The sequence below is a fragment of the Lissotriton vulgaris genome, chromosome 3_1, assembly GCF_964263255.1.
Source record: "Lissotriton vulgaris chromosome 3_1, aLisVul1.2, whole genome shotgun sequence".
NCBI lineage: Eukaryota > Metazoa > Chordata > Amphibia > Caudata > Salamandridae > Lissotriton > Lissotriton vulgaris.
Window position 1 is genome coordinate 1499468132 of NC_141689.1, and position 26963 is coordinate 1499495094.

A 26963-nucleotide genomic window follows, 5' to 3' on the forward strand; every position below is an offset into this window, starting at 1 on the left:
GTGGGTATTGGTAGTTGGCAGGGAGGATGCCTGGGGAGTGGGGATGCTGTGCTTCTCCTGAGGGGAAAGTATCTGTTCTCCGTGGTGGTAGTGAGTGCGGGTGGGTATGAGCCTCTAAATGCAGCCATTGACCCTCTGCACCATGGTTTGACTGGGTTCGGATCCGAACCCAGTAAAATCAGGTCTGGTGATCCCGAATCCAGTAAGCCTGCATTCACAAGTACCAGGGCATTTGTAGATGCCCAAAACACTAACCACCCCTCTCACCCCCACAGCAGCAAAGCTCTGGGCAGTTGGGAATGGGGGCCGTTAATGTGTTGACCAGGCGTGTAACACAGGCTCCTGAGGTGCAGGGGGGACCCAACCCTTTCAGGGGGCCCCCAATCAGCCCAAGCTCAATGAATATATTTAAGATATGACCGACTTAGGGGTACCACATCACATTCTGCAGGGGGATCCATCATTTTGCGTTATGCCACTGGTGTTGACATGGCCCATATGAAAACACCTCCAATTAAAAAAAAATTCTAACTTTGAAGGTAGAATTTTTTTTTAAGTTGTCAGCAATCCCTCAATCGTGCTTTTTCAGGGCCATGTCTAAGAAAGGTGGTGTTGGCCCCTGAAACCAGAAGCCCGCTGTATGCAAGAGCAGACTACAGTCTTGCAATACACATTGCAAGGCAGATCATTAAATATTAAAAGTGTATGACTAGCCCACTCAGGTAGTATTGACTGGCTGAACAACTCTTCTTCAAAATGTACAAGCCCCCTTTGTGAATTGGAGACTTGCACAATTTACTTGATATGTGCATATACGCCCATCTCATACTTACGTGGCACGTATTTGCACAAATATAATCTTCATGACTTGAGGCAGAATCACTTTGTAAGTAAATCCAAATGTAAATATGTCACAGCAGCAGGTTCTTTTGCTCTTTATAATGACTCATTCTTCAGAAGCTATTTAAGCTGGTGCAATAAAAGCCTTGGACCCCTTCAATATACAATCTATTCGGAGACGGACTACTTTGGCATAATCTAAATAGTATGCAAAGTGCCCAATACCTGTCATGCTTTTCTTAAAGTTTCAGCTTTTAAGATAGATAAGTAAAGTTTTTCTGAGAAATAATAACATATAATAACGTATCGTTTATGTAACACTGTCTAACCAGTAAAAAAGGAACTTGGGCTTTATCTTACAGAAAATAAGTACACATTTTTACTTATTTCACTATCTTATTCTCTTATAAAACCGTGAAAGGACAAATTTCAGAGAAAGCTTGGAAAATTACTGAAGACTATATCAGAAATTGTAGTCACTAGAAAACTTACTCCATGTAACCTGTTATGGTGATGAAATTTTACTTTCCTCTAATTTGAGAGAAGTGAAACCTGAGCACTAGATATTTTTATTAGGCTATTTTCAGGTTTTCAAAGGACTGAATAAACCCACTACTAAAGGTCAGTCTCGATTCCTCTGAATAACTACTGCCCTATCATACTACTATGATTTCCACAGAGAAAATGTGTAAATAGCGCTCTTCCGAAAGCCGCCAGTATATTCCTTTCAGGGAACGTTATTCAGCAAGGCCCCCGCAGTCCAGGAGTAACAACGTATTAATTGCAGTAATTTATTGCAATATTTTTATATTCACTATAATCTCCAGTGGAGCACAGAAAAGCTTTCTTTTCAAGTGGTGGACACTATCCTGTGAAGTAGGGATGTAGATGACACATGCCTGTTGATACTTCTGCAAACACAAGGAGAGGATGGACGGAGCACTGAAACTTTTCATACTTTCACCCCCAGTGACAGATCTCGGTTGAATCCATCATCGTTCTTTAGCTCACTTCACCACCTGAGTTCAGACACAGCTATATGCAAATCAGTATTGACCCTGTGCCTCGTGAGAACAGTCTAGCCCGAACTGCCAAGCCATGTGTTCCCTGGACCGGAAACAAGAATCCTGGGACCGATTTAGGGCTAACACCCCTCATCAGCCAGGCTAACTTGAATCCAGTGGCAAAGCGAGCAAGGGACCCACGTCTAGGTATACCCTGCCAACTTAGGGCGTACAAAGCAAACTGAAGACGATGATGGATGGAGTGCTGAAACTTTTCAGACTCTCACCCCCAGTCACAGATATGGGTTGAATACATCATTGTTCTTTAGCTCACTTTGCCACTCCAGTTCAGACACACTTATATGCAAATAGTCTTGACCCTGTGCCTCATGGGAACAGTCCAGCCCGAACTGCCACGCCAAGTGCCCTATTTATGAGAAATGACGCATTGCTGGGTGAAAGCAGCGATGCGTCACTTCTCAATGCACACTCCTTGCGACATACCTGAAGCTTCATATTTAATGTATGAAGCATCATGTCGCAAGGAGTTACGTCAATATTTCTGACGTATCTGTAAGACGCAAAAGTGACGCATTGCTGGATGGTGTCACAAAAGTGACGCAACTCCAGCAATGCGTCCTTTCACATGGGGCAAGCCTCATGTGAAAGGGCCTGCATCAGTCTTATGCCTGCTGTGAGGCAGGCGCAAGATTTTGATACAACAGCGTCCTAGAAGTGACGCAGTGAAATCTCATAGATTTCACTGCGTCACTTCTACAAGGCTTTTTGCGGGGGATAGCCCCCCCTGCATACATTATACCTGACGCAGGTATAATGTAGTACAGGGGTTTACACAGTGATGCATCTGCTTAGATGCATCACTTTGTAATTAGTGCGCAACAGAAGGCATGTTTTACGCCGCCGATGCGTCACAAAAAGTGACGCATCGGAAGCGTAAAACTGACTCAAGGCCTCATAAATGAGGCCCCAGGTTTTTTCTGAAACGGAAACAACCATGCTGGGATTGGTTTCTGGGTAACTCTCTTCATGAGCTTGCTAGCTTGAATCCAGTGGCAAAGTGAGCAAGGGACCCACGTCTGAGGTGAGGTAGTGTGGCTCACTGGTTAGAGGCGTCAGACCCGAGAGCAGAGGACGGCCCGGGACCAGGGTTCGATTCCCGGCGTGGCAGGTTTCTAGACCAGGGTCAGCGGACTCGATAATTCTCTCGCCTCGGTGCCCACTCTGATCAGCGATCACACTCAGCAACTCTGGGCATTAGCTTGCCTCATCCTCACTAACGGCCCCACCAGACCGCCGGGGATGCCTGGTCTCACCCTGGAGATACCCATTAACCTCTTGGCTGCTAGGCGTTTTCCCCCCCTGTGCTGGAAATTTAAATTATTCTTTATTCATGACGAGCTCAGCTCGTCATCAGCACAGCTCAACTGTGCATCATGACGAGCTGAGCTCGTCATCAGCATCGAAAGGGTTAAGGGACCATCTCTCAGGGAAGCCAGGAAGGGTTTTGCAGCGGTCGAAGCGCCTTGGGACCCTCCGGGTAAGTAGTGCGCTATATAAATGCCTATACACACGTCTGGGCATACCCTGCCAACTGAAATGAAATGAAATGAAATGAAAGCAATCTTATATTGCGCAACTAAGCCGAATGGGCGAACAAAGCAAACACAAGGAGATGATGGACGGAGCACTGAAACTTTTCAGACACTCACCCCCAGTCGCAGATCTGGGTTGAATCCATCATCGTTCTTTAGCTCACTTCACCACCTCAGTACAGACCCAGCTATATGCAAATCAGTCTTGACCCCGTGCCTCATGGGAACAGTCCAGCCTGAACAAAGGTTTACCAAACTGGCGGCAGAGTATGGCGGCAGAGCATGTCACCGTCAACTGTGAAAATATTGATGACACGCAACATATCTTAAGGTGCCAATACCTGAAAAGATGCTTCTCTGTGATTGAAAATATGTACGTTGCCCATGCGAAGTTCAAACTTACAAAGTCTTGTACAGATGCTAAATAACAGTAGTGACAGTGATGTTCTCTCTGGTACCCCACGTAAACTGTGCTTAGTGGACAATGCACTGGTACAAAATTGGATCTGTTGAATCCAGTGTGATAGAAAGTATTGACATCATTAGAGGACAATACTTGTGACCCTTTTTCTGGTTCCTGCCAATCCAGAAGGGTGTTGTGTCCTCTGTGCTGTAGGCTGTAGAGCAATCAAGAAGGACAGGGTTTCTTAGTGTCAGCTACTGTGGATTTGTTGCTGTAACTGATTTGCGGTCTTCTTGTTCATAGTGTAGGAAGTGTCGTCTCTCCACACATCTTTGTAACTGGTATGTGATCTTGATTTCCAAGCTCCTACTCCAGAATGGTAGGTTTATGAGGAGTAGAACATTGCAAATTTCAAGGCATCTGATACTGCTTTCTTCAGCAGTGTATTAACTTGGGGCCCGATGTAGGTAATCTCGATTTACCTACTCTTAAATACCGAATCATACCGATTCGGTATTTAAGAGTAGGTAAATGGTATGTAGGTAATTTATATTTTTAAATTACCAAATCGGTAAGATTCGCTAATTACCGATCGGTATTTACCGATTCGGTAAATGCCATTCATTCCTATGGGCCTTGAGGCCCGTAGGAATGAATGTCAATTACCGAATCGGTAAATACCGATTCGGTAATTAGGGGAAACATTGAAGGGTGGCAGGGTGTCACTTTGACACCCTGTTGCACCCCTCAATAGTGCATGGGTGCACATGTTGCAGACATACATGCCCTAAGGGCATGTATGTCTGCAACATGGCAGCGTTTGAAAAGCAAAAAAAATGCTTTTTCAAGGCTTTTCTTATTTACCACCAACTTCTAGTTGGTGGTAAATAACGAATTCTGAAAGCCCTGTAGCACTGATTACAGTGCTACCTACATCGCAAAATACAGATTCGGTAATTTTACTGATTCGGTAATTTTACCGAATCGGTAAAATTACCGATTCTGTATTTTAGGTGGCCCTACATCTCATTTTCCAAATACCGGTCGGTAACGGCCGAAATTACCGAATTTCGGCCGTTACCGACCAGTATTTGCCTACCTACATCTGGCCCTAGATCCCTAACATTGATGTGTTGTTTCGGGTGGTGGAGCGGATCATTAACAATCTTTATGGTGTCAGATGCTACAATGTCAAAGTGATATTGCATGGTGCATTCTGGACAACACTTGACTGGGGTGTTTGAGGTTTTGATTCATTTTGCGGCTTTGCAGACTTGCAGGAGGGTCAGTGTTGTGAAGCATGATATGGTAAAATTAGTTTTAAGGTCAATGGCGCTGATATTTGTTGTGGATCCTTCGAACATTGTACAAGTACACTGACATCCTTCTTGTAGCATGAACATATAAGTGATGTGCAATTACTGCACCTCTTTTCCAGATCACAGTTCTTTCTTCATGAAGGCGAATCCATGTCAGAGGGCTTTGCTAATCCAGATTTCGTAATGCGATCAGAAGCAATGGGGACCCACAGCCCACACACAATAAGGAAGTTGAAATTCACTGAAGTGTTCCGTTACCATGTAGGAGAAGGAGCTGCAGGTCAAATGCCTTTATATGGTACATGAAGTTAAAGGTAACTTTCAGCATTATCTGTAAAGTACATAATATTAGTACTTTATTTTAAATTATAAGTAATTTCCTTTGACCGAGTGGTCTGGTGTTTCTCTCTCTCTCTCTTGGCTTTACCCTGTAGGCCAGGAAGCAGTAAACCTCTGCTGCCAAAGTACCTGTTCCTTGTTTCACAATATGGCCACTGTGGCCTTGGGTTAGTGACGTCTTTGGTAGAAAGGGGAGTTAGATGTCCTCTCCAGGGATTGTGGTTGCAGTTTCTCTTCTGGTTCACCTAGGCTGTGCCTGTCCCTGAAACTAGCAATAAGTCTTGGCTTGAAATTTGGCTGACAAGGTTTGTCAGACTGCTGGCTACTCACCATTTAGTCTGCCAGTGGTGGAGCAAATGGTAAGAAAAAGGAGAAGGCATTTCCTCTGCAGATTGCCCAGTCTGCGAAACAAATGATTCCCAGAGTGCAGCTTGAGATGCATAAGCTTGGTGGGGCTCTCAGTTTCTGCAGGGAGTGCCACAGAGATGAAAAGAAGCACTCCTCACAGAAATCCGGTGGCAGCACAAGTGCTCCCTCTATCCAAGTGTGAGTTCTAGATGGGGGAAGATTGGAGCGAGTGATAACAAAGGATTTTAGGGAAATCAATAGCAAAATCTGTTTGCCATACCAAGTCCCCTAACCAATTGGGTGAGATTATTCAAATATTTTGAATTACCTTATGAAATATCCTGTGCTTACCGTTGACATTTTTCATTTGTGTTCGTCTTGTGTAACCAGGTGAGCACCAATTGATTATTGTAATTTTCTTTTGTGTTTTATGAATATTTTTCAATAGCAAACATCTTTCAGATAGCTGTTGTGGTTACTTTATTTCATCCTTTGCAATGTTTCTTTGACTAATTGTTCTTTGTCAGTTATATGTTTTGTGCTAACAAGTTTTTTTAAAAATTATTCCCTAAACCTTTGTTTCTTTAACATTACTCTTGAAATCTGTCACCACCAAATAAAATATTGAGCTTTTTTTTTACAAAATATCAGAGCACTTTACATTATAGGATAGGCAGGATACAGATGTAAGAACAAATACTCGTCACATTTATGAAAGTAGCACAGTAATACTGACATCTATAGCGGACCATTAATGTAGTAGTCATAGAGTGTATCCGAATAGTATGCAGATATATAGACAATACGACATACTGTGTTATCCATGGAACATAAGGTGATTATTTTAGGGCATAAACATGTTCATTAGAAGAGTTTTCACTTTTTTTTTTAAAGAGGAGGTTGAAGAGATTCGGCAGACATCTGGTGACAGAGAGTTCCATATCTTCGGGGCGATACCCGAGAAGGCTCGGTAGCTTGTTCTCTTTTTGTGGAAAATCTGTGGTTTCAGTAGCAGTGAGCTCGCACTTTGTGAAGATCTGCATCCCCGATAACTCTAGCTTTTGTGCCAGATATCTGGGGGTCTTGAAATAAGGGATTTATGAGTCATGCAAGAAATCTTTAACTGTAGTCTTGCTTCATATGGGAGCCAGTAAGTGTTTAGGGCTGGTGATATGTGATTATTTCTTTTTATACTGGAGACCAGGCTGGCCGCCGCATAAATGGAGGCCCTTAGCGGTGCCAGGTTGTATTTAGCAAGAACGCATAGGGTGGAGTTTCCGTAGTCCAATCTAGGTAACACAAGAGTTGGGACCGGCAGCTTAAAGTTCTCCAGTGGTAGGAAGGATTTAAGTTTCCCTTAGGTACTCATCTGGTAGTTAGCTCCTTTGGTGGCATTACTTATATGATTCTGCATATTCAAGTGCTTGTCTAAAGTGATTCCAAGTGATTTAGCGGAATTAATAATGTGAGGAGAACAGTTGAAGGCTGTTAGATGCTTCATCCAGAGGTCGATCCTGGGAGTGTGATTAGGAGGAGCAATGAGGAGGAATTCTGTTTTGGAAGTGTTGAGCTTGAGGTGGTTGGCAGTGAGCCAGTTTGGAGTGTTCTGCAGAGTAGATTTGAGGTCAATGATGTCTTCTGGGGAGGAGATTTTCAGAGATACATTTGAGTGTCATCTGCATACATGTGATAAAGAATGTTTGCAGAGTTCAGTGAGTTTGCAAGAGGTTCCAGGATAAGTTGAAGAGAATGGGAGAAAGGGCGGACCCCTGTGGTACCCCCAGATTAATCACGAAGGGCTGCAAGAGGGATTGCTTCACCTTGACTCTGTGGGTTCTGTTGTGGAGGAATGAAGTAAATCATTGCACTACAGGACCTGATAGGCCCATTGTTCATTGCAGTAGGGACAGTAAACTGTTGTGTTTAACAGTGTTTAAAGCAGAGGATAAGTCAAGGAGTATCAAAAGACATGATTTATTCTGGTCTAGCATTTTCAATTTCTCATCCATGATGTGAGTGAGTGCAGATTCTGTGCTGTGTCCTTTTTAAAAAAAAAACAGAATGATGTTGATCCAGGAGTTAGAAGTTCTCAATCTGGTTGCAGAGTTTAATTTGCACACATTTTTCTAGACGTTTCGCCAGAGTAGGGATGTAAAGCTTTCTTTAATGTTGGTGCCTTTATTTCCCGTCCTTGATGAAAAAGCCTGTACTGACCATTCTCATCAATGTACCATTAGCTGAACTGTGATTTTTCAAAAAGACATCAATTTAAAGTTGGCAACACCCATTAAACAGATTTTCTATAACTAAAATTGATGAAGAGACCTTCAAATCCAGCTGCAGAGGTTGGACTCACACACTTAGTGTAGTTTGGGGCTGTTCTTAAAATGTCTTCTAGAGCTGGTTTTAGATTCAATTCCAGCCAATCTCACACAAAAATGAAAATCTGTTCCATATGTATGTTCTTTAAAAAAGCAAAATAAAACTCCTCAATAGCTAACTACATTGTACCACTCAAATATGGTTGTCCAAATTTACACACAAAATAGTGTTTTTACTATATTGATAGAGACTCAAAAGACTCAAACTGGCAACATTCTGACCAAACTGATCAATGGGCCTGATGACAATGCACCAGTTAAATTGGTGTGTGTGCATGGATGGTAATTACAAGTAGGGTGATGTTTATTGCACCAGCTAATCACCAGGTGGGATAAAGATCACACCCTTCACTACATCTCAGAAGGTCAAACCTGTTCAAATTTAACATGGTAGAAGGCCCAGTGGTCATTGGACATTGCAGATTTTGGTGCTTATCGCATGTTAACCCCAAAATATCAGACTAGGTAATAATTAGGGGATTATTACCACATCCAAGACAGTCACTTGTAAACATGTGCAATGTGTTTTTGCAAAAGCACTTTCATGTACAAGGGAACTCCTTTCAAAGATGTAACAATTTCCACATTACATATGTGCTTTAAATGCTTTTTCAGATGATGTCTGAAAAAGCTTTTTCAGATGATGTCAAAATTAAGACCACATGATCAGATGATGGGCTTACTAACTTACCGATTAAATGGTTAGAGAGCACCCCTGTAGAGGAGACTGGGCTTTCAGAACGTTGTCCATTTGATATTGGGTGGGATTTAACAAGCTTGCGTTAAACGTCTTCTTGAGTACAGTGTCCTTGTACATTGGGCTGAGCTATTGAAAGACAAACACAGGAATTATGTACATCATAAGTTATTACTTCTGTCATGGTTACAGTATGAACAGACACATTTGGCAACTCTCCTGTGACTTTCTATGAGTAGAGAGGGCGCTTTTGCAGCAGCATTTGGCAGGCAATTCATCTCATGAAGCAAAGGAAGTACAATAACTTGTTATTTTGGTCTTGCTTTACAACACAACTGTCTCCATGATCGATTGAAATCAATTCTTTAAAATATACATAGAGTGGGCTTTGGACCTACCCTGAGAAGTATTTCTCTCTCACATCTTGCTACTGGCTATTTGGTGAATCATTCCATCTCATTTGGAGGACTTTTTAAACAAGCAACTATTTTACATCTTAAAAGTACCCTGAATCAGCACAGATTTGTGCTCAGGTTTATTAAACCTTTGTGTTGTCCTTGAGTCACGCAAGGAGGTGCAAGGACAACACAAACGCTGCAGTAAGATTTACAAAGGCAGACAAGGGACAATTTGCTCTGCCTTGTGTAACTTTGTAAAGAAATGTAGCACAGTGCAGCTGCTTAGAATTACATTTCTTAGTGGTCAGCATTCCATGGGTAGAGCATGGGCGTTCTCATGCATCCACCCATGGAATTTGATGGAATTTCATATTTACTGAAATCAGTAAACCTGGCATTGCTCCAAAATGGTATGACCTACCCTGACCATGGTGTAACAAGGGGAAATATATTTATTTCTCATCGTTATTTACTCTGCATTCTGCAGCACACATAAAAAGAGGAAATTGCTTCTTAGGATAATCTTTGTGCAGGAAGGTTTCCGTTCCTGCACAAAAACAATCCAGGCCGTAACACAGGCACTCTTGTGGCACGGCATAAGGCTGCCTGCATTGGTGCTAGCCAGCATATAGTGCACCACAGCTAGGAGGGAGCGGAAGTGCTCCATATCCTGGTAGATATTGTGCATTTCTTTTCTCTCCAAATTATGCAACATAGCACAAGGACGTTGCTTATTGCATTGCACTGCGTTGCGTGAAAAATGTGTAAATATGCCTCTAACCTCATAGATGCTAGTAAACATCCCTCCCCAGTGCTGCGCTGTCCATTGGAACTAGTGCTGAATGGACGTCCAATGGTCGTGCGCAGCACTGGGGAGGTAGTGCTGCCGTCGGCCAACGCACCGACGCAGCACTTAAGGGGCTAATTCCTCATCATACATGGATTGTATACATAATGTACTCCTTTTTTGTTTTAGTTTCTCACAGTCCCATGGTATGTAAAAGGTTTTAGTCTTGACCCACATTTTGCCTACTGGAGTGCTCCATATACCTGATTAAACACATTAAAAGACTGGCTCTAATATGCTAAAATAAAATCCACAAATGCTGTGTGCACACCATGCACATTAAAGCCAGACCTACTGACATTGCCAATGCTTGTTTAGATACTGGTTCATGTGCACTGCTTCCATTTCTAGGCGCTGTACATAACAGGCACTACCCAATTTAGCAGTAGTCAATGTTCTGTCCTCAGAAGGATACGTTAACTCTCCCAGATTTGAAACTCTTGCATTTCACTGCAGATATCACTAGTAGGCATTAACACAGTCAGGACATTTACACTTGGTGGTGTACCCCAAACCAGGACATGAGGATGCTGTTTAGAATAACGAGTTTGAAGAACTCACCCACAAAACAAATAGAAACGTGTTTGGACCAAAGGCTAAGATTCCAGAGTAATGTAAAGGTTATAAGGCTCAGTAGTAATAATCTCGGGCCGATTCACAGAACTATTTTAAGACAAAATCCTAACCTTACTACTTTTGGTATTCACAGAAGTTAGGATTTTGTCTTAAGTTTGACTTAAGACAGACTCAAGACAAAATTCTAACTTAAGTCTGTCTTAAGTCAGTCTTACGACAAAATCTTAAAATCTGTGAATACCAAAAGTAGTAAGTTTAGGATTTTGTCTTAAGTTAGGTCTGTGAATCGGGCCCCTCAACTCTAAATAAAATCTACATGAAATGGTCCTCAAAACACTGGTATATTTTCTAATGACCATTTCCCATTTGTGCGCTCTGGAAACACACACACTAGGTTATTGTCAGATTGCTGGGCGGAAGCCGGCTAGCTGGAAGTAACTGTTTCGAGGATCACTAGATGAATATTGGACAGACAGTTTGGGTGTCAACGAGTTGTACTAAAGGTGATTCAAATTAAACCTGCTATAGAACTCAGAGACACCTGCCAGTGCCAGCTCTGTTCTGAAAGGAGTCTTGCCCTGATGACCTTGAGCAGTTCTTAAACTTTAAATACTGTTTTCCTTTACTTTTTATGTGAGGGATAGGGCCATGCACTATCCATAAAAAAAAGCTTGTTTTAGATCAAAACAGGACCTTACATATGAGAAATAGGACGGGTTATAATGATTTTTTGCAAACAAATATTAATGAGCTGCTGTTGCATTAAATATTGAAAAAAAATGTCACTATCCCTGAATATTAGATGTAAACATATTTAGAATGTGGACCAGTGTGTCTGTGCATTGGCCAAAGGGTGCACGAAAGAGCTGAAACGGGATCATTAATTCAAAGCTGTTCCAAACAGGTGTCCCCAAAATACCTTTGGCCCAAGGCCCACAAAATCCTTAAAATGTACCTGAAAGAACTACATATCTTCAGAGCCAATCCTGTTTAACTATTACATCAATCTGTCAATCGTTATGGGCAGTGAAAGGGTAATTAGAATATTGGAATGTTGAGATGTCTATTGTTTACATTTCTGTCTCTCCCTGCTTAATTTACAACATTCTATCCTAATGTTCTAAAAGCTTTATATGCCTCTGCCTTAGACTATACTGGTTGTTAAAGGCCGCAACCTCCTTTTAGTGTTCACAGCTATCCACAACTGGTATACTCCTCAGCAGCAGGCTGTAAGGCTACATTCGATGATTGGTGAAGCTTTGCCGCTTCCCTTATATCAAAGAGTTAATTCCAGTCACTGTCTATTTTTTTCTGAAAGGCTTAAGCACTTACATTTCCTGATCTACTCTCAAACCTACTCACTTCATTACCTGCACCATATGATGCTGCGTGCAACCATGACATGGCTTTTACCACCAGTGCTCGGATTTACAAGCATGTTATGCAACGCAGCAAGTGAAGTTGCTGTGCTGGTTTGCATGAAAGGGACAGTGCAGAACTGCAACATATTCAAAAGAAATAGTTCAGTTCTTCTCTCTCCCAGCGCTGGCGCACTTTGGGATGCCTAGTGCCAATGCAGGCATCCCTGTGCCGTAGCGCAAGGGTGCCTGTGTGATGGCCAGGATAGTTTTGTGCAGGAAGGAGGACCATTCTGAACAAAAATTATTCTTGGAGGTTTTTTTTCTCTTTGTACATTACAGCACACATACAGAAAGGAAACAAATATATAGATCTATGCCTCAGGCAGATGCACTATTTTGGTGCAAACCCATGTCTGCAACTCGCTGTAAATATGCGTTTGCATACAAATCCATAGGTGAATGCATGAGAGCACCCATTAAATGCCTCCCTAACTCAAAGTAACACAAGGCGGCACAATAGGCTGAATTACTTTTTTTTACAAAGCATCACAAATAGACACTTGTACAGCTTTGTAAATACTAAAATGGATTTTGCTTTTGGACTGCATCAAAAAAGTGATGCAAACCTAATGCAAAATCTTTGAAAATGTGGGGCCTACTTTGCACTCCCCTTCACAATGTGCAGTAGGGCATTTAAACGTAGATATAGAAACACAAATCAGAAAGTCTAAGCTTCTCAACATGGTGGCACATGTTTTAAAATGTTTCAAACCACATAACGTATAAGAATAGGGTATGAAGTCCCCTGAGAGCTGCAAGATCAGGCTTTTTTAACATATATTCTAGAAAAACGGGTGTGTAGTTCTGTCTTAACCATGTGCTCATCTCTCAACAGCTTTCTTTTAAATACATGAAAACATCTTGGGCCTTTTCTCTTGGTATACAGCACACCGGTTTTGGTTCATCATCACAAACAAACTCTCCCTAGACTCACCATCAGATCACTACATTTTTCATGACTCTATTGAAAGCAACGGTTTGCCAGTTACTGTGAATTAATTTAGTTCACAAAACGTACGACATGCGCATAAACAGGGCGAAGTAATGTACACTCCTATAAACTGTGAGTAACAGATGGTAAGGAGCACTGGTTCTTGTCCCATATGTCCGAATCCCTCTGGGGGTCCGTGAGGTTTACTCAGGTGGCCCAAAACTGTTTTACAAAATTAGATCATAACAAAATGTATGTAAAATTAATAAAGTATATGCAAATAGTGGAGCCGAATCGAAAATGTGACAATATTTTGTATATTTGGTTGTGAATTGAGCTACATATTTCAATGTCTGAGCATTTGTTTGGTGTTTGTATTTTTGTGTGTTCTTTTGAGGTTTAAGTCACAGAAATTGCTTAGGATGGGGGTTCCCAGCTTCGAATAATGTCTCAATTAGGGTAACCGGATTCCAGTAATGATTCAGTGGTGGTCCACACATGTCAAAAAATTAAGAACCGCTGCTTCAGAGTAACTGGTAGACAAGGTCACTTCGTGAAAGAATCTGCAAAACCATAATGAAGCATTGATTCACAATAAATCATAAATGTATGAGCATACAGTGATATGCCTATACAGTACAGAGGTTTTCTACTGTACAGAGCGCCGTGGTGTTTCTGCGCAAAGATTTGGGGTTTTGGAATATCGGAATACATATATATTGTAATTGCCAAGTTTCCAAACTTTTGGCTCCGTTTTCTAACCCAATTTGTGCCAAGTCACTGCAGCGTAGAAAATCCAAATGCATACATATAGTTAGAAAATGTATTACATTGGGGGCGTGGCTTGCGCGCCGCTGTGATATGGCGTGTTGCGCTTGAGCTCCGGGGTGAGTTGATCCCGTTGAGCGTTTTTCTCCGTTTCTTCGTGCCCTTTTCAACGGAAAAACCACACACCTACGGCGGAACATGCGCTGATCTCCACGACGCTGTTTTTCCGCGTTTTCAATCACCGGAATTATGCGTTCTGCTTCCATCCTCGCAGGCGCTCGCATTCCTGAGGAGCGGCCGCCATTTTGCCGCGTATGACGTTCCTGTCATCTGTTCTCTGAGGCGCCGCCGCGGATACAATTTATCAGTCTTTCGTGTCTATCTAAGGGTTTCTTCACACGACGACTACAATGGTAACATTTACGTTTTTTTTTTTTTCTAATGTTACTTCTTGCTGCTTGGCTGGTTTGAAAGTGCTCACAGTTTTTTCTCTCTACATGATTCATTGAGAGGCTCATGTCGCTATCCTGAGGTGTCTTACTGTTTATTTATGCTCATTTTTCAACCGCTAGATTAGCGTAGCGTGTTTGGAGCGTGAATTGCCTCTTTTTTTACTGTTCCTGGATATTTTGCGCAACTCTGGTGCTATACTCTACCTCTGGGATATTTTTGTTGGTCTCCTGCTACAACACTGTCATTATGAGTCGCTCCTTGAACAGCAAAGACTCTAAAGACCCGGGCACTTCTTTGAAGCGACTTAAGTCAGTCTCTCCGACTCCTGAATCACCTCAGGCGGACAATACTTCCACATTGGACACCATATTGGCGCGCCTCAATGAGGTTCATGATATTGCGCAGTCAACCAAAACTAACACTGACTTACTACAAGTGGAAGTATCTGCCATCAGGAATGATTTTAAAGCCCTATCTCTACGTGTATCAGCAACAGAAACTCGGATAAGTTCCGCAGAGGATGGTATGCAAAAGCAATCCAGGTCCCTTTCTCAAATGGAGCGGTCTATGGCGGCGATGCGCAGAGACCTCACTGAGCAGGAGGACCGTAATAGGAGATCTAATCTGCGTATTTTTGGCTTACCGGAGGACTCAGAGAAATCATCCTCCTCCATGATTGACTTCTTATCTCATTGGATTCCTGATACACTTCAACTATCTTTCCACAGAGACTTTGAGATTGAAAGGGCACACCGTGTTCCAACGTTCCGTTCTAAGGCAGCCACCCAGCCAAGAGCAATCATTTTTAAGCCCTTACGACATCAACACACTGAGCTGATTTTGTCACATATGCGCAAGATTAAACAACTCAACTGGGAGGGTCATCGCATATCCATTTCCCAAGACTTTGCTAGAGACACGGTCATAAGACGGAAAGGTTTCTTGAATCTTCGAAAACGTCTCACTGACTTGGGCATCTCTTTTTCCTTTTCTGGTCCATCCAAGTTTCGCATTACATATAAAGGTCGTTCCAGAATCTTCGATGAACCGGCAGACTTGACAACGTTCTTGGACAACCAGGAGGAGATAGAGATGGAGATTCAACGAGCAACGACGCAGACTCCTGGGGCCTCAGGGACCTGATTTGTTGTTCTCTTTATTTCTGGTTATGTCTTTTTCTGCATGGTTACCTTCTCTTCTTTCTCCAGCTACGTTTTCATGTTGATCTTCTCCTCTGCTATCGTATGTCCTATCTCTGTTCTTCTTTCTATACTATTCTGATAGTTCTCCTTCTTTCTAGTATCCGTCCTCTCCTTCTTTTTTTTCTCTTCATTATTCTTCGAGAAATTTCTTGTAGGTCCTTTCCATTTTTTCTTCTTCTTTCTTTTACCCGTCTTCTCTAATTTCGTGTGTATTTGTACCTATGTTTCAACTCCTTTTTTCTTGCTCCTATCTATTTTTATTACGGTGTGTTTCACTTATATTGTTGCTGTTTATGCTTACTAGTTACCTGCACTTTTTAGAGTTCTTAGTTGCAGATTTATTATCTTTACTCAAGTATTATTATTCCTTTCGATAGCATTTTTTTATTATATTTGCATTACACTATGTAGCATTGTAGTATCGTGGTGTAGACTTCTCCTTTTTCTTTATGCTCTTTTTCATCTTCCCTCTCGGTTTCTTCCTCGTGTTTACATGCTGTTCTCATACACCTTCTTTCTTTCCTCTTATGTCACTCCATTTTATAGTATAGTTAGAATTAGGTGTTTTTGTTTGATTTATATGCGATTTCAGTACTTATTTGTTCCTCTATTCACAAATGATATATGTTATTTCAGATGTTTCGTACATAATGCAGTTTTTCCTACATTTTATAGTATTGTTATTTAAGTCATGCTCTTGCGCTTGATGGGGTAATGTTATCTAATATGAGTGGTATTTTTCTTCTAATAGCAATATAATATCTCATTATAAAATGTATTTCTATGTGTATGATTTTTCTATTGCTTTTTAGTTTACTGTCAGTCGTTTTTTTTTCATAATGGGCTATTCTTCTTTACCAACGTTTGCTCCTAATACGGGTCTTCGACTCGCCTTTTCCACGTTCTCCCTTGCATGTTATGGGTCTCTTTTAGACCTCCCCCTCTGCCTCGTTTCTCTCTCTTTGCTAATCTCTCTTCTCTCCTTCTGGCTTTTCTTTTTTCATGGTTCTCCCACAGGGTTGCTCCCGTAACATCTATTTTGTTTTGTGGTTGGTCTACTATACTTTTGTACTTCGTCCTTTCTCTGTTATCATTGTTGTCTTCGTGTGTATCCCCTTCAATTATATGCCAGGTTTAAATGTATTATCCCTTAATGTTAAGGGGTTAAATCATCCGGTCAAACGATCTAAAATCTTAGATTATTGTAAATCTCTCTCAGCGGACTTAGTCCTATTTCAAGAATCTAAGATCTCTAGTAGAGAAGCGCTATTTTTGAAGAAAGAATGGGTGTCGGATGTGTCTTGTTCGGATGCTTCTGGTAAACGCAATGGTGTGGTTACGTTGGTTTCGAGAAATTCGGGTTTATCAATTATCTCTTCTGAGCATGATTCTGATGGTCGATGGCTCTTATCTAAATTATCAGATGGACAACATGATCTGTTTGTTATGAATATCTATGCTCCGAATATTGACAACCCTGCTTTTTGGAAATCCATTTCTAAAAAATTGCATGATACCCCACATGCTGGTAATCTTATTGTGGGTGGGGATTTTAACTTACCTATGGATCCTTTATTGGACAGGAACTCCGCTTTTCAGTTTCGCCCGCCTAAAGCACACAAACAGATGCTTAACATGTGCTCCATTGCTAATTTGCATGATATTTGGCGTCTCCATAATCCCACTGGTAGTGATTTTTCTTTCTTTTCCTCCCCTCATTCTTCATTTTCTCGCATTGACTATCTCCTAGTTCACTCTTCTCTTGTCGCAGCCTCTTCCTCCCCGCTTATACATCCCATTGTCATCTCCGACCATGCTGCGGTCACTTTTACGCTTTCGTCCTTTGCTCCGAAACCACGTGGTCGTTCCTGGAGACTTAATACGGAGGTGTTATATGACTCTACCCAAGTGGAAGAATTTTCCAAGGATATAAACACTTTTTTCCGTGAAAATGAGGTTTCTGTATCTTCTCCAATAATTCTTTGGGACTCTTTTAAATGTACTTTCCGTGGCCAAGTTATTGCATGCATGTCCAAACGCAATTTAGCGATTAAAAAAGAACTTACTGATTTATCATCTGAAATCAAGACTTTGGAGGCTTCCTTTAGACATACTAAAGATCCGACTATCCTACAACAAATTAAGCTTCTAAAATACAAATATAATACAATTGTCACTAAAAGAGCTCATATTGGTTTCCAAGCACAAAAGTCCAAAAAATTACTCTTAAAGAATCGGGCTGGCAAACTTTTGGCTGCTACATTAAAATTCCAAGATTCCTCCTCTAGATCCTCTCAGATCTCTTCTATTAAAGATCATAATGGCTCTAAAAAATTCCAAACTGAGGAAATTCTTGAAGTTTTTCGTGATTTTTATAACAAATTGTATACCCCCTCTAACCAAGCCTCTTTTGACAAATGCCAAGATTTTTTAAAATCAATTCCGATTCAATCAGTCTCAGAGGAGGATCGCTCCACTCTAAATGAACCTATCTCATCTGAGGAAATAGTTTCGGCTATCAAGGCCACCCGTTCGGGGAAAGCTCCAGGCCCTGATGGTTATCCGATCTTATTTTATAAAACCTTTCTCCCGTTGCTTGTTCCTAAGTTGCAGGCTGTCTTTGACGCTTTTGTTCGTAATGGTTCTGTCTCTGGTACGGCTGCCGAAGCCACCATAGTGGTGATCCCAAAAGAGGGGAAGGATCATTCGGACCCTAAGAATTTCCGCCCTATTTCGCTTCTCAATATGGAAGCGAAGATTTTTGCTAAAATCCTGGCGAAACGTCTAGAATCCTTTATTCCCAATTTAGTCTATCCCTCCCAAACTGGCTTTGTTAAAGGTAGGCTAGCAAGAGATAATATTCGCACTTTCTGCCATATTATTGGGGCGGCCAAGCGATCCCAATTACCTGCCGCCGCCTTGGCCCTCGATGCGGAGAAGGCCTTCGATAAGGTTTCTTGGCCTTTTCTTCGAGCTGTTTTACATGCACATAACCTCGGGGAATCATTTATTAACATGGTAATGTCTTTGTATTCCCAACCCAAAGCTAATATTAGAGTTAATGGTTCTACATCCTCTTTTTTTAATCTTTGCCAGGGAACGAGACAAGGTTGTCCTTTATCCCCTCTCTTGTTTTTGTTATCTATCGATCCTCTCCTTCGGCTGATTGATTTACACCCCGATATCAAAGGGTTCTCTTTTGGCCCTCATTGTCTAAAAACTGCTGCCTACGCAGACGATGTTCTCATTTTCTCGGACGATATCGCGTTAGCCATTCCTGCTATCTCTGACACCATTTCTTTATTTTCTAAAGTTTCGGGATATACCCTAAATAAAGACAAGACAGAAATGTTCCCTTTAAATGCCTACTGCTTTCCTGCACATATGGGCTCGGCTGGCTTTAAATGGCAAGCTACCCATCTTAAATATCTAGGCATTTATTTCTGTTCGACACTACATACCACGGTTACGTATAATGAGTCTCAAACTCTGGCTAAAGTTCGTCGTCTTCTGGATACTTGGTCTCCAAAACATATTTCATGGTGGGGGCGCTTACAAACCCTTAAAATGATGATCACGCCGATTATCAATTTTGTTTCTTCCATGATTCCGATTAAATTATCTGACTCTTTTTTTCGGGAAATCGATGGTATCACCTCCAAATTTTTATGGAGCGGAAAACGTGCTCGGTTAGCATACAAATATTTACGTAGACCCTGTGATATGGGTGGTTGTAACTTCCCGGATTGGGAAAAATACCAGACTGCTTTTTTGGCCTCTCAAGGTGCCCTATGGTTTTCTCCCCCAACCCGTCATATCCCTCTATGGCTACTCATAGAACAGGATTTAGCTGCTCCCTTACCACTTGCCTCCTTTTGTACTACTTCCACTCTACATATTCTATTCTCCCGATCTATCATCATTGATACAATTGTCGCAATTAAGAAAGTGGACAAGAAAATGGCATTTCCTCTGCACAAGACTAGATGGTCTTCCATTTGGCGTAATTCCAAAATTAAAATCAATATCACTCCCACACTCATGTCGTATTGGGCAATGAAGGGTGTCTCTCTTGTACAACATCTGTATAATGAGTCTGGTGAGCCCTTACCTTTCTCTAGCTTGGCGCTCAAACACTCTCTAACAAATCTAGACTTCTATACTTTTCTTAAAATCAAGGTTGCGATCTCGAAAACTCGTCTTCACCCCTCCTCGTCCACCATCTCTCTGTTTTCTATATGGCTCAAAGCGGGTCATGTTGCTTCCCACATATATAGGTTTCTATCTTCTACTTCGCTTCCTGATCAGACGGTTGCACAGCAAAAATGGTCGCGTCATTTTGATCACAATATTACGGACCATATCTCCTCCGAAGCTTGGCAATCCATTGGCAAATTAGCGTTACGTAACAAAATTGCTCCTTCCTTACTACAGTCCAAGTTTTTCTCGATCAATCTACTCCACTGGACTCCGGTACGTCTTCATTCTCTCAACCTTAAAGAGGATGACCTTTGTTGGAGTTGTGGCGTTGAGGTAGGTGATTTTCCTCATATGTTCTATAATTGTTCCTTACTGAAATCTTTCTGGGACCTTATTCAGCGACATTTGTCCCTTATCTTTGAAATTGAGCTCCAGCTCTCTTTTCCTTTAGTTATTTTAGGACCCTGGGCGGCTCCTACGCCTCTTCCCCTTGATCCATTACAATTACAACTGTTAGACCTTCTTTTATCTGTAGCGATCAAAGTTATTCTTATGGAGTGGAAGTCTTTCTCGTCTGTCTCCTATCATACTTGGTGGGCATGGGTTTCCTTCTTACGCAGTGCTCACACTTCAGTAGATCTAGCACACCTGTCACCTTCCATCTCTAGTGGGGTTTGGGCAACTCTGGATGAATATATGGAACTCTCTGCGAATGGTGTAGTCCCTCAATTCCCTGCTGTTATGTCTACCTAATTTTTGTTTGGTAGTTGTGTTACTTTGGGTTGTTCCTGTGGGATTCCTTCTTTCTTTCTTCCTCTTTCCTGTCCTCTCTTCCCGTTCCTTCTTTCTGCTGCTTTTTTCCTTGCTCTCCTTCCTTCTTCCTGTTGTTCCTCTTACCTCCCCCTGCCCCTATCCTCATCTTACGGATTGATACGTTCTACGTTCTGAACAATGTATTCCTCTATTGGCTCAATTCATTACCCTCATTTTAGGTGCCTGTTCTCCAATTTTACTTACATTGAGCTTGTTATTGTTCAATTATTGCCCATGGTTTCACATTTTTGCTCATATTGGAATGTATCGCCTCTTTGTATTTTGTTGGATATTATTTGGATCATTATTTCTCTCAATAAAATCCTCTTGAAATGAAAAGAAAATGTATTACATTTCACTAAGGTCTTCTTTCCTTTTTTACAATGTAAAATATATTTCCAGGTGACGTCTCCTCTGCCCTCACACATACTTAAAAGATAGGGAATAATTAAACATTTTCACACATCTGCAGCAGCAATCCACTGCTCATCCAGGGGCCATATTTTGGAAGTGCCCCGGGGGTGAAGCGTGCTTTTGCACCCGATTTGCGCACCCCCAGGTCACTTTGATATTACAGAAGCAGACGCAGACGCTTGTGCATCTCCTTCTGTAATAACGATAGCACTGCAGCACACAAAGCACCAGCACTATCATCAGAGGGCATTCACTCATTTGCATGGGGGTGTGGCCCCATGAAAATGAGGGAATCCCTTTGCCTCTGCACCTGCGCCGTATTATAGACATGGGCGCAGAGGCAAAGATGCTGTCAGGGTGCACACTGACAGTGCGGTCCTGACAGCAGCCCTCTGGAGGGGGGAAAGGGGTCCTATGTACCCCAGTCATCCCCTTGCAGGCATGTGCAGTCACTCACTGCAGCCGCCTGCAAGGGGATCCCTAATCCCCTTTAAAATGCAGGTGGGTAGCATCCTGCACAGTGAAAAAGCGAGAGGCTGCTTCAAAGCTGCTCCGTTTTTCACCCAAATGCCCCCAGGGCAGCGCATTCTATGTGATAAAGTGCGCTTTCCCTGTTTGCGCCCGGTGCACTTGGTTTAAGCCCTTCGCCACAGTGCGAATTTCGCCGCGGTGCGAGGGGTGCAGAATTGGGCGTGGCGCTCAGGTACTCATGACGGCTCCCAGCCGTCATAAATCACTGTGGGCGTGTGCTCATGACGGCCGGGAGCCATCAGAACTCCGCCAACTGATCAATTCTCTGGCACCGATCGGGAATTAACCGCGCATGGGTGCAGCAGCAATGTTCTGGCGGCTCCCGGCCGCCATGAGCACATGTTTACTGTGACTCATGATGGCCGGGAGCCGTCATGAGCACCGAAGGAGCTAAGGTGCACCGTCGGTAAACAGGGAAAGTGCGCCCTATACATAATAAGGCCCAGGTATATATATTTGGAAATGCAATCAACTATCGGGAAGGCACTGTCTACGCTTGTGGAAGTGCGCGCTTATTACTGCCAATAATTAGACTGAGCATTGGCTCCACCAAGTACAGTACATCGACCTTGACTTGACTCTAGCACCCACTCTCCAGGGCCTAGAGGTAGAATTTGAAATGTGCCTAGTAAGTACATTGGTAGGTTAAGTAAATGCACTATTCTCAGCAATGACCCTAGTTGAAATTTTTTTAATTTGAAATAATAGTGGCTCGAAGTAACGGTGTTTGAAGTGATGGCGTATAGCCATTTGTGAACACCCACAAAGTCAAGTAGCTGTTCAGCTCATCTGCATTTGTATTTCACCCCACCCCTTCGAAAGATACAAGCACATTCCTGAATTTCATGTGTAAGGAACACAAAAACGCAAAACTGACAGGCTGTAAGCACCTTGCTGTGCTGCCCTACGCCAAAGTGAAAGGGCAGAATTGCACCATATTTATGCAATATGCACCATATGTATGTAATATGGTGCATTCCTGTCCTTTTTCCCTGCGCTTGTGTCATTTTGGCAGCCTAGCCCCAACATAGGCACCCCAGCCTTGCACCATACTGCAAGGGTGGCTCCGTTGCATGCAGGATTGATTTTGTGCAGGAAGGGGCACCTTTGTGCGCAAAAACAATCCCAAGAGGCTTATTCATTTTTCTGCACGCACATTGAAAGAGGAAATAACGAGTTATGCTTCACCTCAGGAGGTGTAAGGAGTTGGCGCTTCCCCGGGATCTGGGGCAGCGTCAAAAACCATGGGTGTTCCTTGGGAAAACCAATCGCAACGCCCATGGAACACTTCCTGGGTGCAGAAGAAGGTGATGCAGCGATTTGCATGGCCTTCCTGAATATTTATGAAGCCGCTCAAGTCCACACAGGGTGGCTTTGCGTGGCTTCATAAATCTAATTCAGAGCTCTGCGTCACGCATGTACCACTTTACCTGGTGTAAAGTGATGCAGGGCTCTCATCAAACAGCACCAATTTAAGGCCTCACTCAATTGCGATTGCAGCTTTTTAGTTCACAGCAACAAATAGCGTGATATGTCATATACATTTATCTTGTGGCGCTTAATCCAGTGCGACCGTGTTTCCAGATTGTAATTTAAACTAAAAATGGCGTTTTCTTATTACTCCACTCCTATTTCTTCAAACCGTGTACGTTTCCTCTATTCATTCCAGGTTTAAGTGAATTCAGTCGGCGGAACCTTATCCGCAAATGTCTATTTTCTACTATAAAGCTGTGACATGAAAGCATTCAGGCACAGCTGCAGAAAAACATAGCTCTCTTCAAAAATTGCAGTTACACGGTATAATGTATCCCATCAAAAGCTAATCATGTACTGACTGTGTTTCTTTATTTTCATTTTAATAGCTATTCATCCATTTTATCTTGTCGTGGAAGAGTCAAGTGTTATTGTGGTTTACTGTATTAATAACACACAGATGGCGGCATATCACATATATTTCAGAAATTTGAATGCTGAAGAATATTTCAATCTGTTGACTCTGGCATACACACAATAGTACTACAAATGTTATGGCACAGAAGTTCTGAAAGGAGAGATTTGCGCTGATGTTTTTCTGAAATGACAAGTAACAGAGGGTTATTGCTCAGTCTTTCATGAGTGATATGTCATGGTGCACTCTTTCCAGGGGGCAGGTGATGGGAACCACCTCCTGCTCTCAGCACTTCTCGGGGGAAGGATGTTGTAATCTTGCCACATACATGTTGCATTTTAAAGTGCTTACAAAAATTGGCAATTCTTGATTGAGTCTGGCCACTTGGCACAAACAGGGAATTCCTTTGTTTTCTGAGTTAGATCATTTTTGCTATGAATCATAGCAGCCTTCATAATTCAGAGAAGATTTGCCGTGTGTGACTAGTGAATAATTAGTGAATGCATTCTGCAGCACACTTAGAAAGGGGAAACATTAAGTTGTTCAGATGATCACATTAGGGCTACCAGACAGGTAATTCTAAAGAGTAACACAACCCCCACTCACTACCTATTCCTTTCCCGTGCATCTCACAGGTTGGAGCACGCCATGTTCCACAATGGAACAAAAACGTACTTTATAATGAAGCAGGGGTATCCCTAGTGGGTGAGAGTTATTTGAAGCAAAAGGATTCTTTTCCCATTAGGTCAACGGGAAAATTCTTAGATTGACCCAATGTGTTGGTCCCTATAGTTTGTGTAAGATTCTAAAGGCACTCAGGATTCATGGATTCCCCTAGAGGGGACCGAGGAATATAGCCAAAATATAGCTACATTTCATTTTTTTGGGGGCGGGAAATGGGATAAAAGTGATGCACAAGAAATATGTGTTTTTTTCGTAAAAATCACAACTTCCCAGCAATCAGAAAGAATTAGAGATGAATCAAAAACAATTGTTATCACTGTTCTGGCATTTTTCTACGAGGTAGTCTATTTTTCCTAATTTTTGCAGTTTGTGGTGGAAACAGGTGTGGAACCCCTAGGGCATCTCGGAAAGCTATACATTTCTAAAAAATAGACAACATTCTGATTTCATCGAGGTGTAATTTGAGTAAATCTGTCAAGGTTTTTACGAAACATCTAACTGTTGAATTAAAAAAACTTTGAAAATGAGTAGGAAACAATAGTAATTGGCGACAACGTTTTCAACTGTAACCTCTTGCTACGATGGCTAATTTACAAAAGCAATACACCATATGTCTGACAGACCTTTCTGGTTGCTGCAATAAATAGCGTTTGCAGGTTTTCCAAGAATATGCAATACCCAGAGCCAACAACCGAGCTGCACCTTATGAATTTTTCAATACTCTGTACACAATGAAAAATTCATATGGTAAAATATAAAGAAAGAAAAATGGGTATGAAGGAAACTAAATTATTTCTGAAATATACAGAGGATACTGAGTATAGGAACAATGGTTATTTGTACACCTCTGAATTTGTAATTACCCATACTATCATGTGATTCAGAGAGCAGTTTTCATAATGTTTTCTTTCTTGCTCGCAAGCTTATCTTTGGAAACCACAAATATAGGGAACTCCAATTGGTAATAACAAATGTTTTACCAATCTGTCATCCCACATGTCTCCTGATAAAAACGACACCGGACTTGTATGACTGGGCACAGTGCCTGCAACACAAAATGGCCCAAACCCCGACCTGGAGACTTCCTGTTTCACCCTGCAGACACCACATTTGTTTTTACAATGAGGCTAGCTGTGGATTTCGTGCCCTAACTCAGCCATCACCCAGGGATTCCAATCATACCCAGCCAGTTCTGAAAACTGGATACCCAGGTTGTCCAAAAACCCTTGCAAACCTCAAACTTTGACTAAAGACACATATTTCCCTCACATTTCTGTAAGGGAAATTTCTGGAATCTGCTGGAGCCACAAATTACCACCCGCATTCCCCCACGTCGCTAGATAAAAATAGTACCTCGCTTGTGTGAGTGGGTCTAGCACCTGCGACTGGAAAAGGCCCAAAACACGATGGGGGGACACCCAAATATCCTGCCAAAAAATTACGTGATTTTGCAATGGGGGTGGCTGTGTTAACCAGGCTCGGGCTCATCTGCCACCATTGCAAACCGACCAAGCCCAGACATTTCTGAAAGCGAAATACCCGGAGGAGTACAGGGTGGTGTGCCTTGCATTTCCTTAGCCACAATTCCCCTGTAAACCTCAAACTTTGCTTAATATTATAAATTGTCTATGCATTTCTGTGAGGCAAACTTACGGAATCCGCAGGGATCCAGAAAATTCCTACCACCCAGCATTACCTCACTTGTCCCGATAAAAATGCTACCCCACTTGTGTGGCTGGGCCTAGTGCCTGCAACAGGAACAGATTAAACCAGGGTCAGTGAGAGTCCCCACAGTTGAAATCCCTGGCAGCTAGTGACCTTTCTGCCACCCCAGGTGCAAAAACACTGTCTGCTCCCTGGCGGGGTAGGAAGACTGGTTTGTCCCCTTTGGCCAATGACCGATTGCAACACCGTACCCCTTTGTTTTGCCTCAAATGCAAAATGCATGGTGTCCAGGGAGCTTTCTACCCCACTCCCCCCAGAGTAGTTTTGAGCAACCTGCCAAATTCACAGAGGGCAGAAAGACATAATGGCCCTTTCTGGGGTGGGGTATGGCTCAGTGCCAGGATACTCTGCACCAACCTTTTGTTTGTTTTGGCACCACTTTGAAATCCCAAGTGTCCAGTGGGCATTCAGCTCTCCCCAATGGGAAACCAGGTTGGGGCAACCCTCCAATCTGCCCCCATGGGACAGAAAGACTGTTGCACCCTTTTAGTTGTGGGGGCATGGTAATGCCCATGTTAGTCATCCCCTACCCCTATATTTTTTTATCGATATCCCTGGTGTCTAGTGGGCTTTCTGCCTCCTCCCGGCCCCCGGAGGAGGCAGATTGGGGCAACCTCCAGTCTGCCCCCAGGGGGGCGGAAGACTGTTGCACCCTTTTTGGGATAGGGCACCCCTATATTTCTTTATAAATAGCCCTTGTGTCCCTTGTGTCTAGTAGACTTTCTGACCCCAAGAGGAGGCAGACTGGGACAAACCTCCAATCTGCTATCCGTCAAAGAATGTTGCTCCCTTTTTATAGTAGGGACATGGCTATGTCCATGTTGGGAAGCCCCAACCCTTTGTATTTTTTTAATTTACACTCCCATGTGTCTAGTGGGCTTACTACTTCATCCCTCCTGGGAATGAAAGGCTAAGACGTGACGGGGGGCACAAGCTCTTGCCAAGATCCCCTGCCCTGCCCTGCCCTGCTAAAATCCCTGGTGCCCATTGGGTGGATCGACTTGTAGAGATACCTTTCAAAATGAGAGATTCTTCTCTTTTCAGCGATACCGCCCTCAACTCAATCAATGCATGGGGGGCTGAGATATGCCCTCGAACACTGATGCAGTGAAAGTAAAACGATCTGATTGGGTCATTTTACTTTAACTTTTGTAGTATTGACATTAGC

The 26963-nt window shown here is 42.5% G+C and overlaps 1 protein-coding gene across 1 annotated transcript in view; it reads right to left on the reverse strand.

Annotated features, from left to right (window-relative positions):
- STPG2 (sperm tail PG-rich repeat containing 2) overlaps positions 1 to 26963 on the reverse strand; it is a 2754965-nt gene that overhangs the window by 12731 nt on the left and 2715271 nt on the right. The window contains exon 13 of the mRNA XM_086961953.1: positions 8939 to 9073. Within this exon, the coding sequence (XP_086818079.1) occupies positions 8942 to 9073 (132 nt within the window). The 3' untranslated portion in view covers positions 8939 to 8941. The remainder of the gene's footprint in view (positions 1 to 8938; positions 9074 to 26963) is intronic.